Raw genomic sequence first — 14,440 nt, forward strand, 5'->3', positions numbered from 1 at the left:
AACACATGGCGATATAACATTATTCATTATTTCAATGACCTTTTCGAAAACTGAATTACATGATTACTTCAAAACATGGCTTTTGTGGTACACCTTCAGTGAGCAGACAATGTTAGTGTTTGCCTTGTGAGTAGGTCCAATGTTATGTGCTTGAGTTAAAAATATTTCTTTTTTCACACATTATTTTTAAGCCTGTGCACCATCCACATTAATTTATAGGAAATGTGATGCACACATCTTTAAGAATGTCCTAATTTCTTATCATATTGTCCAATTAAATGGATTGAAGAACTTCAGTGTTTCTAAATTCGGCCAACAAAGAATAGTTGGTTGACAAGTAAATAAGTCTTGCTGGGAAAATGTTGCTCAAGTGATAAAATGGTTCAGCCAACAGGTGAACCAAAAAATTAAATATTAACTAAGGAAGGTAACCATTTCTAAAGTCATATCTAACAGAAGATTCAAGTATATATAAGATTGAAGATCTCTCAGTTAAGTCCACAAATAAAGGACGGTTTCTTGGAACTTCCAAAAATTTTAAATCATGAAACATCTATTACTGCTACTATTATGTGTTTTTATAGTCCAGTCCCAAGATCTCAGTGACTATGAAAATGAGGTGACTTTAAAAAAATTATTATTATGTTGTTACTAATATTATTAATAAAAATATAACAATCATAATCATATGCGAATATTTATTTTTAATGATATTAATGTTGATTTTAGTTGTGAAGTAGGATTGTTAATCTCAAGGACTCATTTTATTTAAAGAATGTTACATAGTATTTCTTATATAAAAATAAAATAATAATATCTTGTTTCTGGTTTATTACTTTTATTTTCCCAGGATGAAGCTGACACACCTAAGGTAAGATGTGTTTTTCTCACTTATTTTCATGAGTACTAGAGTTTTTGTTTAGTCCTAGCAATATGTTATTACAATTATGAGGACAAAAATCTGAAAATTTTGTAGACTATAAAATAATAAAAGAAAAGTATTTTAAAAGAAAAAAAAAGCTATAGTAGCTGTTTGGTGAAGGAGGGTCATAGATAGCTCCTGAAATTACCGGCTATTTATGAATGAAAATTTTAAACTAAATCTAAAAGCAGAATAGATTGAGTGCAGTGATAGAAAATGAAATACTGTTTTTTCCCCCTCAAAGGAGAAAATTTAAATCATAGGTAGTATTTATTATTATTATTGATGGTTATGAAACATATAGCCCAATTTATTCATTTGAAGGACAGTGTTTCGTCAAGTACTGTTTTGCTGATTTATTCCTATTGGTTTGAAGATATCAAAAATATAGACATGCATTTAGGGAAATGAATACTTAAAGAATTTTAATTTTAGTATCAAATGGATCATGATCAAATTTCTTGTATATACTATCATATCATCACACTAGACAGAAAAGTACACAATATGTTTGAATGAAGTGATTCACTTTGAGTCATGTGCTGAATTTGAAGGCAACCTAAGTGATCTAAATATCAAACTATACACATAAAAAGATAGTCATCTGGTTAATTGAGTTAGGTAAGAAAAATGTCAAGAATGTGTTAAGAGCAAACCTTTGTAAAGTACTTGGCTAAGCACTTTTACTTTCCTGCTCACAAACCAATCCTTACAGAGACAATTTACTAGTTTAGGCTTCAAAATGGATTTTCTAATTTTAGTTATTTCAATAAGTGGTCTTCATAAACTGAAATGCCCAAATAATTTAAAAAAATAGTTTTTATTTCCTTTTTGCTTGTAAAGCTAGACCATCAATGCTATCTACTAGCACTCTGAAATAGAAAGAAAATGTTTTCCTTCTGTTATAATTTGATTTGTAATAAACCGGCGAACTACATTTCACAAAATTCCTGTTAGAATAGACCAGCTCTGGCTGAAATCATGTCTTTGAAATGAAACATGTATATTTTCCTTAATCTTCACATGTTATTATTTTTATTGCAATCACACATAACATATACTGTAGTATAAATTTAGCAGTTAAGCAGGGGAATCAGGTACCAGCCTGCCTGGATTTAAAGCCTAGCACCTTCTCACTAAATGTTGAATATTATTATGACTAATGAGTAAATGGCAATAAAATTCCAAATAGAGTCATTGGATGACTTCTAGGCTCACAAAATAGCTAGAATGCTTAGTCTCTGCTTCTGATCTAGTCATCCGTTAATTTGTAATTGAGCCCCAAAAGACATAATTGCTGACAAAGACCATATGATAATACAGTTAATTCAAGCCAGCCCTTTTATAGTGCACTGCATATTTTTCACTTTATTATCTTAGTGTAATATTTTTCTGTTAACAAATAATTTTAATCACAAGCACATACCTTGAGAATTACTTTAAATATGAGAAAATCATGGTGTTTGATAAAGAAATCATGTAGGAAATTTCATGAAAATGGTTTAAATCAATACTTTTGTTAATAAAAGATATAATTAAGGTTGGGATTAGTAGTGGAAAAACCACTTAAACTATAGTACCTGCTTTATGTGATTGCAATAAAAAGAATAAGGAGTACTTACTTAATAATGAGTACTTGCCAGGTCTTCTTCCGAGAGTGTCATATGCAATAAATTATTTAATCCTTACAAATCATCTTATACAGCAGATACTAACTATTATTATCCCTATTTTACAGATAAGGAAGCAAGCACAGATAAATTTGCTTGCCTAAGATACTATGGCTAGTAGGCAGTAGGGTCAAGTCAAGCAGCCTGGCTCCAGAGTCCCTTCCTTGTTCCTCTTCAACATTTTAGAGTCCAAGGTTGTCTTATGACAAATCCTAAGTAAATTTCACATTTTAGTAAATCTGTATTGTCTTAGGATATTATTATACAGGAGTTAGGCAAATTGATCATCAATTCATAAAAATTAAAGATGGGGAAATAATTAACAATAATTACAGGAATTTGGTAACCAAGTGGCTTGAGAATATTTACTCCTCCTGACAGTATATCGAAAAGAATATATACCACACACACTATCTCGTGTGTCTCAGTTATAGGTTTCAGGAATCTGAGATTATTATTATTCATAATCTGAAGCAGCTTTATTTAGGGCCTCTTTTAAAAAACTACCTGAGGTGCAATAGCTTTATGCAGATTTTCTTTCTATTGTTACTAAAGAGACCTAAGCAACCTGTTGATTTACCACCAACGACTAGCCAGTAGATGGACCTTAAGCCAGTCATCAGTTGCGTGGTAACCCAAATTATAAAATGAGAATGTTGGAATAGTTACCTCTCAAATCTTCTAAAACACTCTACATTTCATTTCTGCCTGGCTCTCTGAAGGCCTCTTTGGATGCCCGTGGTCATCGACCCATTGACAGGAAAAGAGAAGAGCTTCCCAGCCTGAGACCTGCCCCACCTCCCATCAGTGGAGGAGGCTATCGGGCTCGTCCAGTCAAAGCTGCTGCCAGCATGAAGAAAGTGGAAAGAAAACCCCCTGATGCTGGGGGCTGTCTTCACGCTGACCCAGACCTGGTGGGTGCACTGATGCTCTTGCAGTGGGTCTCCCATGTGCAGAAAGCCTGTCTTCATCATGGCTTCCTACAGCTGCCTTGAACTACATTGCCATTGTTGTTTGTTTATTTTAGAAATAAATACATAAACTTATCCAGCCTTTGGTTAAGGGTTCCTTTCTAGTTTCCTTTGGTCTAGGCCCAAGATTCCAAACAAGGAAATATGGGTATTGCCTTTACTTTTGATTTTTGCCTGCTTTGTTTATTCAGGTGGTGAAATTTTCATAGCCTAATTACATTTATTCTGGATAAGGACTATTTTTCATCTTATTAGGACGATGAAGACTCTAGAATTTCTAGTCTTGTGTAAAGAAAATTGAATGACAGGTTTTTATATCAGCTAATGATATCATTGAATTTTCACTATGTGCTTTTTTTCGCAAATACCCATAACCCAAATTCTTCATCTAATGGCTGCTTTTTTATTTGTTTACAGGGAGTGCTGTGTCCTACAGGATGTCAGTTGCAAGAAACTTTGGTAAAACAGGAAAGACCAGTCAGAAACAGTGTGAATGAGTTAAATAATAATGTGGAGTCTGTTTCCCAGACATCTTCTACCACCTATGAGTATGTGACTGTGCTAAAAGACATGTGGAAAAAGAGGCAGAAGCAAATGATAGGTAGATATCCTTATGTTTTCTCTTTGATTGGGTTATACGATTGGGACTGTTGGACTGCCATGGGAATGCATAATTATGAGGAGATTAACATTTCCGGATTGGCCCAAATAGCATTTATGCTCTTTCAGTATGGTCCTGATTACTCAAAGGTCCTCGCTAAGGCACCTTCATATGCGACTTGTCAGATAAGCGCTATTCAACTCTTATTCCCACTCTGGCATCGGCAAGAATGATTTTCTCTGAAAACTTTTGCCGTGAGTCCTTATTTTCAGTCTATAAGAAATTTGTGACTCAGAAGACAATATTCACACAGTAAAAATCGAACATTTATAGATTTAACATTTGAGGTTTTGATTATAAGGGTAATCCATAATATCCTCAGTTGTGTTGCAAATAATAGCTAACCTTTGAAACTTGAGGTCTGAACTGAGTGAGATTGGCTTAGTGGTTAGGAATCAGCTAGTGAGTCTGGCATCTCCATGAGCAGCCATCCCAGATTTGGACATTTTTCATAGGAATCAGGACCTCTCTGTTGTAAATTTTAAGATTCTGCTAAACTTCTGTGAGATGGATAAATAAATCAACTGTATCCACTCCATAAAATGTTGAAGTGAGATGGAAAGTCTAATATTACTTCCTAAATCCTACTCTTTTCCTCAACAAAGAAAAAACAACCTATCGTGTTTATTATTAGATACAATTTTTAAACTTACACCTACGGTAAATTGCTAGTATAGTAGCTAGACTATATGTTAATTGGTATATGCCATGGGCCAAATAATTTCCCCGAGGTATAAGTGCATATCATGACTGCCTAATAGTAGCTCAATGTCCATTAGTTTATTCTCAGAAAATCAAAATCACAATGTGTGGTTGAATACATTTAGTTTTCTTATTGGGAGAAAATGCTAACTATTCCTACATAATTTCATTTTTCCAGAAAATGAAAATATAGTAAGTGAGTACACCTCAGAGCTGGGAAAGCACATATCGTATATAGATGAGACTGTGAATAATAATATCCCGATTAACCTTCGTGTACTCCGGTCAATCCTGGAAAACCTGAGAAGCAAAATACAAAAGTTAGAATCTGATGTCTCAGCTCAGATGGACTACTGCCGCGCCCCATGCACCGTCAGTTGCAATATTCCTGTGGTGTCTGGCAAAGGTAACTAGTTAAACATATTTCTGAAGGGTTCCAGAAGAAGAACTCACACTCTCTAAAAAATAAGAGAGTAGAAAGAGTCCAGTGGATTTCCCCGCTCTGGAAATGACATTATAGCACATCGTGAAGATAGCCCTAGCGTGCTGTGTTCTGATGTAGTCTAATGTATTTGCATATTTTTGGTGCAAATACATTAGACTATTTAGTTTCTATTTAGTTTAACGATAGTGGTAGCTCCACGTGTGTAATGTACACCTTCGCTTGAATAGAACAATGAACAGATGCAGGAGTTTCTCCAGCCCATGTGTTCTGGCAGTTTATGGATGTCACAGAACAGGAAAGGTGAAGAAGTATTTTTCCATCCCTTTGGCTGATAGAACTCAAAACTGAGTTCGATTTTTTAGTAAAAGGAAGATTCAATTTCTATGATATATTCTCAAATGTCTAAAGTAACACATTCTTCAGTAACCTATGTAATCAGTCATTTTATAAAATTGATGACTAAAGACCAAGTAATAATGTTGTAGTTCTCTGAATATAATATACTATTTTATGGTTGCAGAATGTGAGGAAATTGTCAGGAATGGAGGTGAAACATCTGAACTGTATCTCATTCAGCCTCACAGCTCTATCAAACCATATAGAGTATACTGTGATATGAACACAGAAGGTGGAGGTAAGTATTTGATAGTTGCTGACAAATTATACTGTAATTATTTTGATATCATTAAATGCCAGGAAATAAAACCTAGCTTTAACATAACTAACAATGAGCCATTTGATTTGGAATTCACTTTGATATTTTAAGAGTTATAAAATATCTAAGATTTGCAATTTGGGGTAAGATAAAACATTTGTAGTTTTAAAAGATTTTTACAGTTTTCCCCTCATATTTATTTCTTTATTATATCTATTTTGGAGCACTAAATATAGGTGGGCATAAAATAAATTAAATGGACAAAGAATTCAGATAAGCCCCTAAAAGCGACATTATTTGTCATTGGTTAATATGTGTTGTTTTTATTTCCTTCAATCAAAGGATGGACAGTAATTCAGAATCGTCAAGATGGTAGTGTTGACTTTGGCAGGAAATGGGATCCATATAAACAAGGATTTGGAAATATTGCAACCAATGAAGATGGGAAAAAATACTGTGGCCTACCAGGTAAAAATTGAGAGTCAAAATAAAATTGTTCTGATTAAAATGTATATTTTTTTCACTTTAGAAAACAGAATTAGAAGTCTGTTTTTAGGAATTTCAGGAGGTTAAGAAGAGTTTACGAAAAGTGTGAAAGCTAAAGATAAGAAAAGAAAGGCAGTTTTTAGTTTCTAAAGGTTTTATTATTGGTGAGATTTTATTCTGTTTACCTTTAGGTGAGTACTGGCTTGGAAATGATAAAATTAGCCAGCTTACTAAGATAGGACCCACAGAACTTTTGATTGAAATGGAGGACTGGAAAGGAGATAAGGTGAAGGCACGTTATGGAGGATTCACTATACAGAATGAGGCTGACAAGTACCAAATCTCAGTGAACAAATATAAGGGAACAGCTGGCAACGCCCTCATGGAAGGAGCCTCTCAACTGGTGGGAGAAAACCGAACGATGACTATTCACAACGGCATGTTCTTCAGCACGTACGACAGAGACAACGATGGCTGGTATGTGTCATATTCTTCCTGCCTGCTGTAAAAGCCACCTCTAATATTGCTGCTTAGGATCAATAATGATGATTACTAATGTGGCTGATAACTCTCACTTCATTTAGCCACTGTACTAAGCTCTTTATATATCATTCCGAAGCATTTCAACTGTAAGGTTGCCATTATTACCCTTATTTTACAGATGAAGTTTAGAGAGAGTAAGTAACTTATTCAAAGTCATACAACTATAACAGATGGAGCTGGAATGAGAGCATTCTGACCTGAGTATGAGTGTTTAGATAAATTTCTGTATCTCTATATTTAATGCGTATATTGAAACCTTCATGTGGTTTTTCAGGGTTTTCTAATACTAAGGGATCCGAAAGCTATCAGTATAAAATAAAAAATATAGGTGAATTTGCCACGTAGACTCAATTCTCTCCCTTTCTTGCTATAGGGCAGAGAAGGCCTTTGGTGTATTAATGTGACTTGACTTATAAAACCGGAGGGGAGGTGTACTACACACAGCACCGCCCTGTGGGTAATTTGTATGGAATTGACTTGCAATTCTAATAGCCCTAAATATATTTCCTTTCAGGTTAACTGCAGATCCCGAAAAACAGTGTTCTAAAGAGGATGGTGGCGGATGGTGGTATAATAGATGTCATGCAGCCAATCCAAATGGCAGATACTACTGGGGTGGACAATACAGCTGGGACATGGCAAAACACGGCACAGACGACGGAGTGGTATGGATGAACTGGAAGGGGTCCTGGTATTCGATGAAGAAGATGTCCATGAAGATCAGGCCCTACTTCCCACAGCAATAGTTCCAAAAACATAGATTTTTATTCTTCCATGTGTAACAACAGTTTTGTATTATGTCATTGAAATTTTCTTTCGTACATTGTATCAAATTATCAAACTGGTTGTGAGTGTGACTTTTTGGAGAATATATTCAGGATAAATGACATTAAAATTATCACACTATTTTCTTTTTTTATTCTTCATTTATATTGTTCATCAAGAAGTACCTAAAAGAATAATTGTGGACAGTTATTGTCCATAATTTCAATTCCAGTCAATTGTGAACAGTTTCACTTTAGGAAGAGGAATTTACTATTCTTATGAAAAACTGTGAGGCAAATAAAAGCTTATGTTTAAAAGTCCACTTTTAAATATTTATTTATGTAAGATCTGTTACAAAAAACTTTTAAAAATATTTATTAATTAAACCAGTCTCTGTTGCAATAAATTAATGTTTTCTTTTAAATTTTGTAATCCACATGGTCAGTGAGGTAGGTAGGCTTTGAACCTGTAAGAAAAGGGAAACATTCACAAGCTTAAAGAGCTAGCAAATTGGCACCGAACATTTGAAAATTCAGAATCTCTCTCTGCACTATGGAAAAACCACTCTGTCGTTTAGCCAGAACTTGGGATCAAAGATCCCAAGAAGAAAGTCAGGCTCAACTCTTCACTTTTTTTTTCTTCTGCAAATAATGAGGTAGGAAGTAGCAGTTGCCTATTGCTCCAGGAAAAGAGGCCTATTGGCTTCAGTTGGGTTTTATTTTTTACATAGTTTCATGAGAACCCAAGTAGAAGTGGATTTTCTGTTCTTTCTATGTCTCCCGGAGAAATGAGCATATCAACTCAACATTTGTGTGTGTGTATTTTTTTTTGTCTATTGTTTTTTTTTTTTTTTACCTTGTATTCTCCCATCACTTCACTCCAACTGCCTTGGGCCACCCCATGACCTTGGTCCTTCTTCCTTTAAAGTAGCATCACCGCCACTGATGTTCATGAAAACTTACTGTGCTGAAGCTCGTTCTCGTAACCTTTGCATCTAAGCAAAGGTGGTTTATTCCTATCATGGAAACACTTTAGTCTCTTAATTCTTCATCAAATCCAGCTTCAACTTTCATCTGGTTTCCCTGTTGTAAGTTCCGTTCGATCCCTAACCATACTCTATTATTCCGCCATAACATGTATTGTCCTAAAAATAGAAAACTTTGACCAAGTTACTTTTCTGCTTTATGTTATCTCCTTATTATTTAAATTTAAGTCCAAATTCCTTATCTGGGAGTGAAAATGGTTTGCTGCTTGGTCCCTGCACTCTCTCCTGCCCCTGTTCACTACACATCTACATTCTTGTCACAGTGAATTTTTCACAATTCCAGGAAAGGTCAGATCCTTTTGTATGATGCTCCCATTGTTAACAGTGTCCTTCCCCCAAATCCACTTGGGAAATTGCTCTTCATTTTCAAGCCTCACTTTAACCTCAATTGATCGTTTTACATACCTTTGTCCTTCACCAGTGATGAGCTCTTACTCATCTTTGATTCTAGAATCACCAGCCTCTCAAAAAGGCTGATTTCCATAAATTCGTAAACATTGGATGACTAAATTCAATGATTATGAAGATATTGTGTATCGCATATCCTAAATATCCTTACATATTTAAAAAAATATGTAGAAGCCATTTTCCAATAAAGGCACAGACAGAAACTCAATACACAAAGTACTTGAAAGTAGAGCTTTTGCAGCAAGGCTAAGTGTATCAAAAGCCCACTGAATTGTGGATGAGAGATGGCAAGTTTCCAATCCAAGAGCAGTGTCCCTCAGACCTTCACTCAATGACCCTTACATACTCACAGAGGATCTAACGAATTCCTGGAGCTTAAAATAAAGCCACAGATTAAAAACTACTCTAGTAGAGAATCTGAAGGTCAATTCTTAGTTAATATACCAGTAGCAGGAACACAGAGACCATTACTGGGTGGTATGTAATATCTAGGTCTATAGAAAGGAGTAAGCCTTCTAAGATAGCATTTGGTAAGAAATGCTACATGTCTGATTTTGCCCTTTTGAGCATCACAATTTTGAAAATAATAAAAAAGGTAGTGTTCCCCAGTTAGAACATATAAAAGTGTATCTAAAAAGGTGAACACCTGACTTTTATAAAGATAATAAAAAGATTAGTTGAAAATTATTAATCACATGCTATAGCATGAGAGGTATAATATATTTTATTATACAGTTAAGACTACAAGTATGTGACAAATTATAAAAGATATATGGACTTGGGGCACAAACTTCCAGTTCTCTGCATTTAAGAACCAAGAAAAACAGCTAACCAGTGTAGCCAAGGAATATTGCCTTTTAAGCTGAAAACAGGTTTTCCCACATGAGGCAAAAATGTAGATAAGAGTTTTTCTGACGTGTAGAAATGAATTAAAGATGCTACCTACCATTTTTACATAGAGCTGACACGGTGATTTCTGAATTTCATCCCTCTATCCACTGAGGCATGTCACCCGATGCTCCCTGCTTGCGCTTCCATGACAGCTCAGCTCTGCAGCAAGTCACAGTGTGTTGGTGCCTCATTGTAGCTAAACCTAGCAAATGGAATAATTTGTGTGTTTTAACAACATTAATTGTAATTTTAGATAATGAAAGTAGTACATATTATTTGTAGACATGTTGGTAAATACATAAAAAAGTAGAAGCATGTATAATTTCAACACTAACAGGGAAACAGTTAATATCTTAGTTTCTGTTTTTCTTGTTATCTTGTACGTTTTACTACCTGAATTTATCTTATCATGTGATGGAAAATTTTCCATGTTACTTAACACTCTACTATAATATTATTTTCTATAATATGCTTTCTAATGAGCATGGACTATTACATCATGTGAATGTACTCTAATTTTTTAGCAAGTCTCTGTCACTTGGTATTTTGACTTTTCTAAACTTTTCCTAATAAAGATAATACTGAAATTAGCATTCTTCTACATTAAATTTTTTTTGCATATATATAAAATCTGTATACTATATAATATATATTATTATCTAGTTCCTTCTAGAAAAATTCCTAGAAGGAGAATTTCTGGGAAATAATGAATTTTGGCATTCTAAAGGTTTTTAAAATACACATGTTGTCAAATTACCCTCCAGAAAGATAGTATCAACTTATCCTTGGCATACAGAGTTACATGTGTTTGTTATTTTTAATTTTTTTTCTCTCCCACTAATACTGAATGTTATGATACTGACAATTGCTTAAATTTTTGTGTTTGATGACCATTGCCAATCTTCTTTCGAGAATTACCTTTCATGTCCTTTCCCCAATTTTCTATTATCAAAATCATCTTTTATATGAATTCTTAACCATTCTTTATGTATATAGGATAGCAACCAGAAACACATTACCCTCCGTTTATTCAAATATTTTATTTCTTAAGTGAATAGGCAGGAAGAGTCATATGCTTATGCAAATAGTCTTAACTGGTACCAATATTAACCACTGTACCCTTTCTCTTCTCCCAACCAAAAAGAGACCAATGAGCGATACGTTTTTTTGTTTTATGGTTTGACTGAATCATATTTTTCCAACAACTTTTTATTCTAAAAAGTTTCAGTCTGACATAAATTACAAGAATCGTTTAATGAATAGCTGTATGTCCTTCACCCAGATTCACCATCGTTTGCTACATTTGCTTTATCTCTCAAAAGGGTATACTTTCAATGCAGTTTTGCAACAGCTTATGTAGGCATGCAAACTTGAGGTCACTGATCTATTGTAGATAGAGTCAAAGGTAGGTTTAGCAAATGTTTTCTGGAGTGCTCTGTTGCAATCAACATGTAGCCACCTTCTCAGGGAGCTGATAAACAGGGAGTTCATTGTTTAATAGCCAAATTAAATAGGCTTAATTAGATCAAACCTAGCAGGTTATCTTAAATTTTCTTGCCTCTGTGATTTTGAAGTGTTGTTTTTACTCTGTGGAGATGGAAGACATAATATCCAGCTCTTATAAGAATTAATTTGAATCTCTTCCCCAGGTGCAAATTCTTTATCATACTGCTTCCTTCTGTGATGTTTAAAGCCCTTGCCACTCCTATCCTCTATGAATTAAAGATTTTTCTCAATAAATGAGCTTTATAAAGTACTTTGGATTCAATTAAAAATAGGATATGGGTGAATTAATAAGTGCATGAATAAATTAAGTACATCTCAAAAATGGTTTCTTGTAAATTTTGTTAAGTACAAGCAAATTGTACAATATTCATGGCTACCAAAATCTAAATGTTGCTATGTCTCAAATTGTTTCAGCAAATAGCAAATGTTGTATTACTTTGTTCAAGTATAACAAATACTTAATTTATGATTTTTTGCAACCTGCATGTACTTGTATTAATATGGTGCCATTTTCTTTCAGGCTTTTCTAGACATGATTAGAGATTAGTGAATTTGGCAGGATAGGTCTTATCCAGATTCACCAGGTGCACGCCTTATGTCAACAAACTAAATTGGACATGTACTTTTTTGGTTATAAGGGGAACTCATGACAGAGCATAATTAGATCAGTAATATCACTGGGAATATAATTAAAATTAAATGTTATTATATAAAATACTCTCATGTTTATCATGAACAATAGTATCATTATCCTAGAACTCATAATAAATGATGCATGGAACTTAGGTGGTTAGCCTGTAAGAACACTGTTGTACGCTTCATTCCCACATGTGCTCCTTATTATATTATTTAACCTCCCTACACTACTATTTTATCATCATAAAAATTAATTTATAAAATTTTTTCACTTTTATTAAAAGAATGCTAGTAATTATCAATTAAAAGTATCCTTAGAATATTTTCTAGAAATCTAATACTTTATTCTAAAGAGTTTCTAGAAACTGAAAGTATGTTAACAAAATAAAAGAATTAAAATGTAAGAAATTTTTTAAATAAAAATTGAATTAATATCAATGATATAGAAGAGATTTGTGCATTTAGTAGGAAGTTTAAATGAATGACCTATCAAGTTCTTTTTGACACTTAGTTTCCTTAATTTGCAAACATTTTATTGGGTCATGACTTTGTGCCAGGCCTTGTGTGAAGTACTGGAAATAAAATACAGTTCCTGCATTTAAGAAAAAATGAATTAAGAAGTTTTCCTCACATACTATGGCATGCTAAAGGAGAGCATTGAGGACAATTGCAAGCTAAGAGATGAAGACTGATGTAGCTAATGTAAAATTAAAATATAGCTGGATATTTTTTGCATTCCTTACTCAAGATCAAAATCCTTAATTCAGCATTTTCCTCTCTAACAGGTTTATAGGTATTTTATTCATTCATTCATTCATCAATCTATTTATTCAACTAAGGGTTATTTTGAACTGGATAACCTAAAGAGAACTTGCAGGTTAAGAGAATATGGGGGTGAGGGAGGGGGAGAAAAGAGTATCATTAGTGAGCAGAAGTTAAGGAAAGAGAAAACAAAAAAAATTTAAGTAAATGTAAAATAAAGGTAGGTTTCAAAATTCTATTGATTATAAGAAAATCTAAATAAATTGAGCAAGAAAGTTTGAAAATAAAGGAATAATAAGCAAAGAGTTATGGAAAGGGAAAACAAAATTTAAAAAGTAAACTTAAAATAAAATTGTGTTTAAAAAATCACCTATTATTTTAAGAAAGTCTTCTAAGCAAAATGATAAATATTAAAAATTAAATTAAAAGTTCTTTAGGTAAATATAAAGGAAAAATATTGAAGTGATGACAATATTATATTTGACAAGGTGAAATTCAGTTCTGAAGGATGAATCAAGTAAAAGTGGGGCATTATGTAATGATAAAAAGTTTGATCAATGGAGAAGATATGTCATAACCTTTCACATACTTGATAATAAAAAAATCAATTACACAAAATAAGATTCCTAGAACACAATAGGATCACACACTTATACAAAACCACAGAGATAGATCTTATTATATACAGACACACCCATGCAAACATGTATGTGTATATAAATATATGTACACATATACATGCACATATGTCAAAATATGATAGATCGTTTACATAAATTAGAAAAATATATAATAATTAAATGATACCATCAGCACGTTTGGTAATATAAAAATCTTGTAACCTGTAAATGTAAAAATACACATTCTTCCTTTTGCTTAGGAAACCTTTACAAAAATTATCGTGTACTTGTCCATGAAGAATACCTTAAAAATTCTAAAACAGAATTAAATAATTGCTTAAATTAAGTTGTTTATGAAATTTTTGGGAATCAATAATTAAAAGATGACTCATCAATTCCATAGGAGGTCAGAATTATAAAAAAAAATGACTTGCCTCAACCCCCTAAAAAAATACTAACTGGAAGTTCAAGACTTTTCTAAGTAATCTGAGAAAAAACAAACAAACTAGAACTTTTACAGACTAAAAGGTAAAAGAAAGAAAAAAACAAAAAATAAAATCCAAAAAAGTTCAGGGTAAGGGAGAGAATACTTTATCCAAAACGGAAACTTTAAAGATGAAGATGAGCAAGGTATAAGCAGATCCAACGAAAGTTTTATCGAACAAAATTGGCTTTCAATTCCAGTGGCAAAAAATGCTTTAATTATTGATCTCAGCGTAACTGGTTATCTGTCCCCCAGAAAACAAACGTAG

General features: G+C 33.3%; 1 protein-coding gene across 1 annotated transcript; it reads left to right on the forward strand.

Annotated features, from left to right (window-relative positions):
• The first annotated feature begins 486 nt into the window (after positions 1–486).
• On the forward strand, positions 487–8,140 carry FGB (fibrinogen beta chain). The gene is made up of 9 exons (XM_016138638.2): positions 487–619; positions 851–871; positions 3,315–3,506; positions 3,981–4,164; positions 5,105–5,332; positions 5,892–6,005; positions 6,369–6,494; positions 6,704–6,989; positions 7,570–8,140. Exons 1-9 carry the CDS (start codon positions 545–547, stop codon positions 7,799–7,801), a joined length of 1,458 nt encoding a protein of 485 aa, XP_015994124.1. The 5' UTR covers positions 487–544; the 3' UTR covers positions 7,802–8,140.
• Positions 8,141–14,440: the final 6,300 nt, after the last annotated feature.

The sequence above is a fragment of the Rousettus aegyptiacus genome, unplaced genomic scaffold (genome assembly GCF_014176215.1).
Source record: "Rousettus aegyptiacus isolate mRouAeg1 unplaced genomic scaffold, mRouAeg1.p scaffold_m13_p_16, whole genome shotgun sequence".
NCBI classification, from domain to species: domain Eukaryota; kingdom Metazoa; phylum Chordata; class Mammalia; order Chiroptera; family Pteropodidae; genus Rousettus; species Rousettus aegyptiacus.

Coding starts and splice junctions, on each gene's coding strand:
- FGB (XM_016138638.2), top strand. CDS start 545: ATGAAACATCTATTACTGCTACTATTATGTGTTTTTATAGTCCAGTCC. Junction 872..3,314: donor ATGAAGCTGACACACCTAAG/GTAAGATGTGTT, acceptor GGCTCTCTGAAG/GCCTCTTTGGATGCCCGTGG. Junction 5,333..5,891: donor TCCTGTGGTGTCTGGCAAAG/GTAACTAGTTAA, acceptor TTATGGTTGCAG/AATGTGAGGAAATTGTCAGG.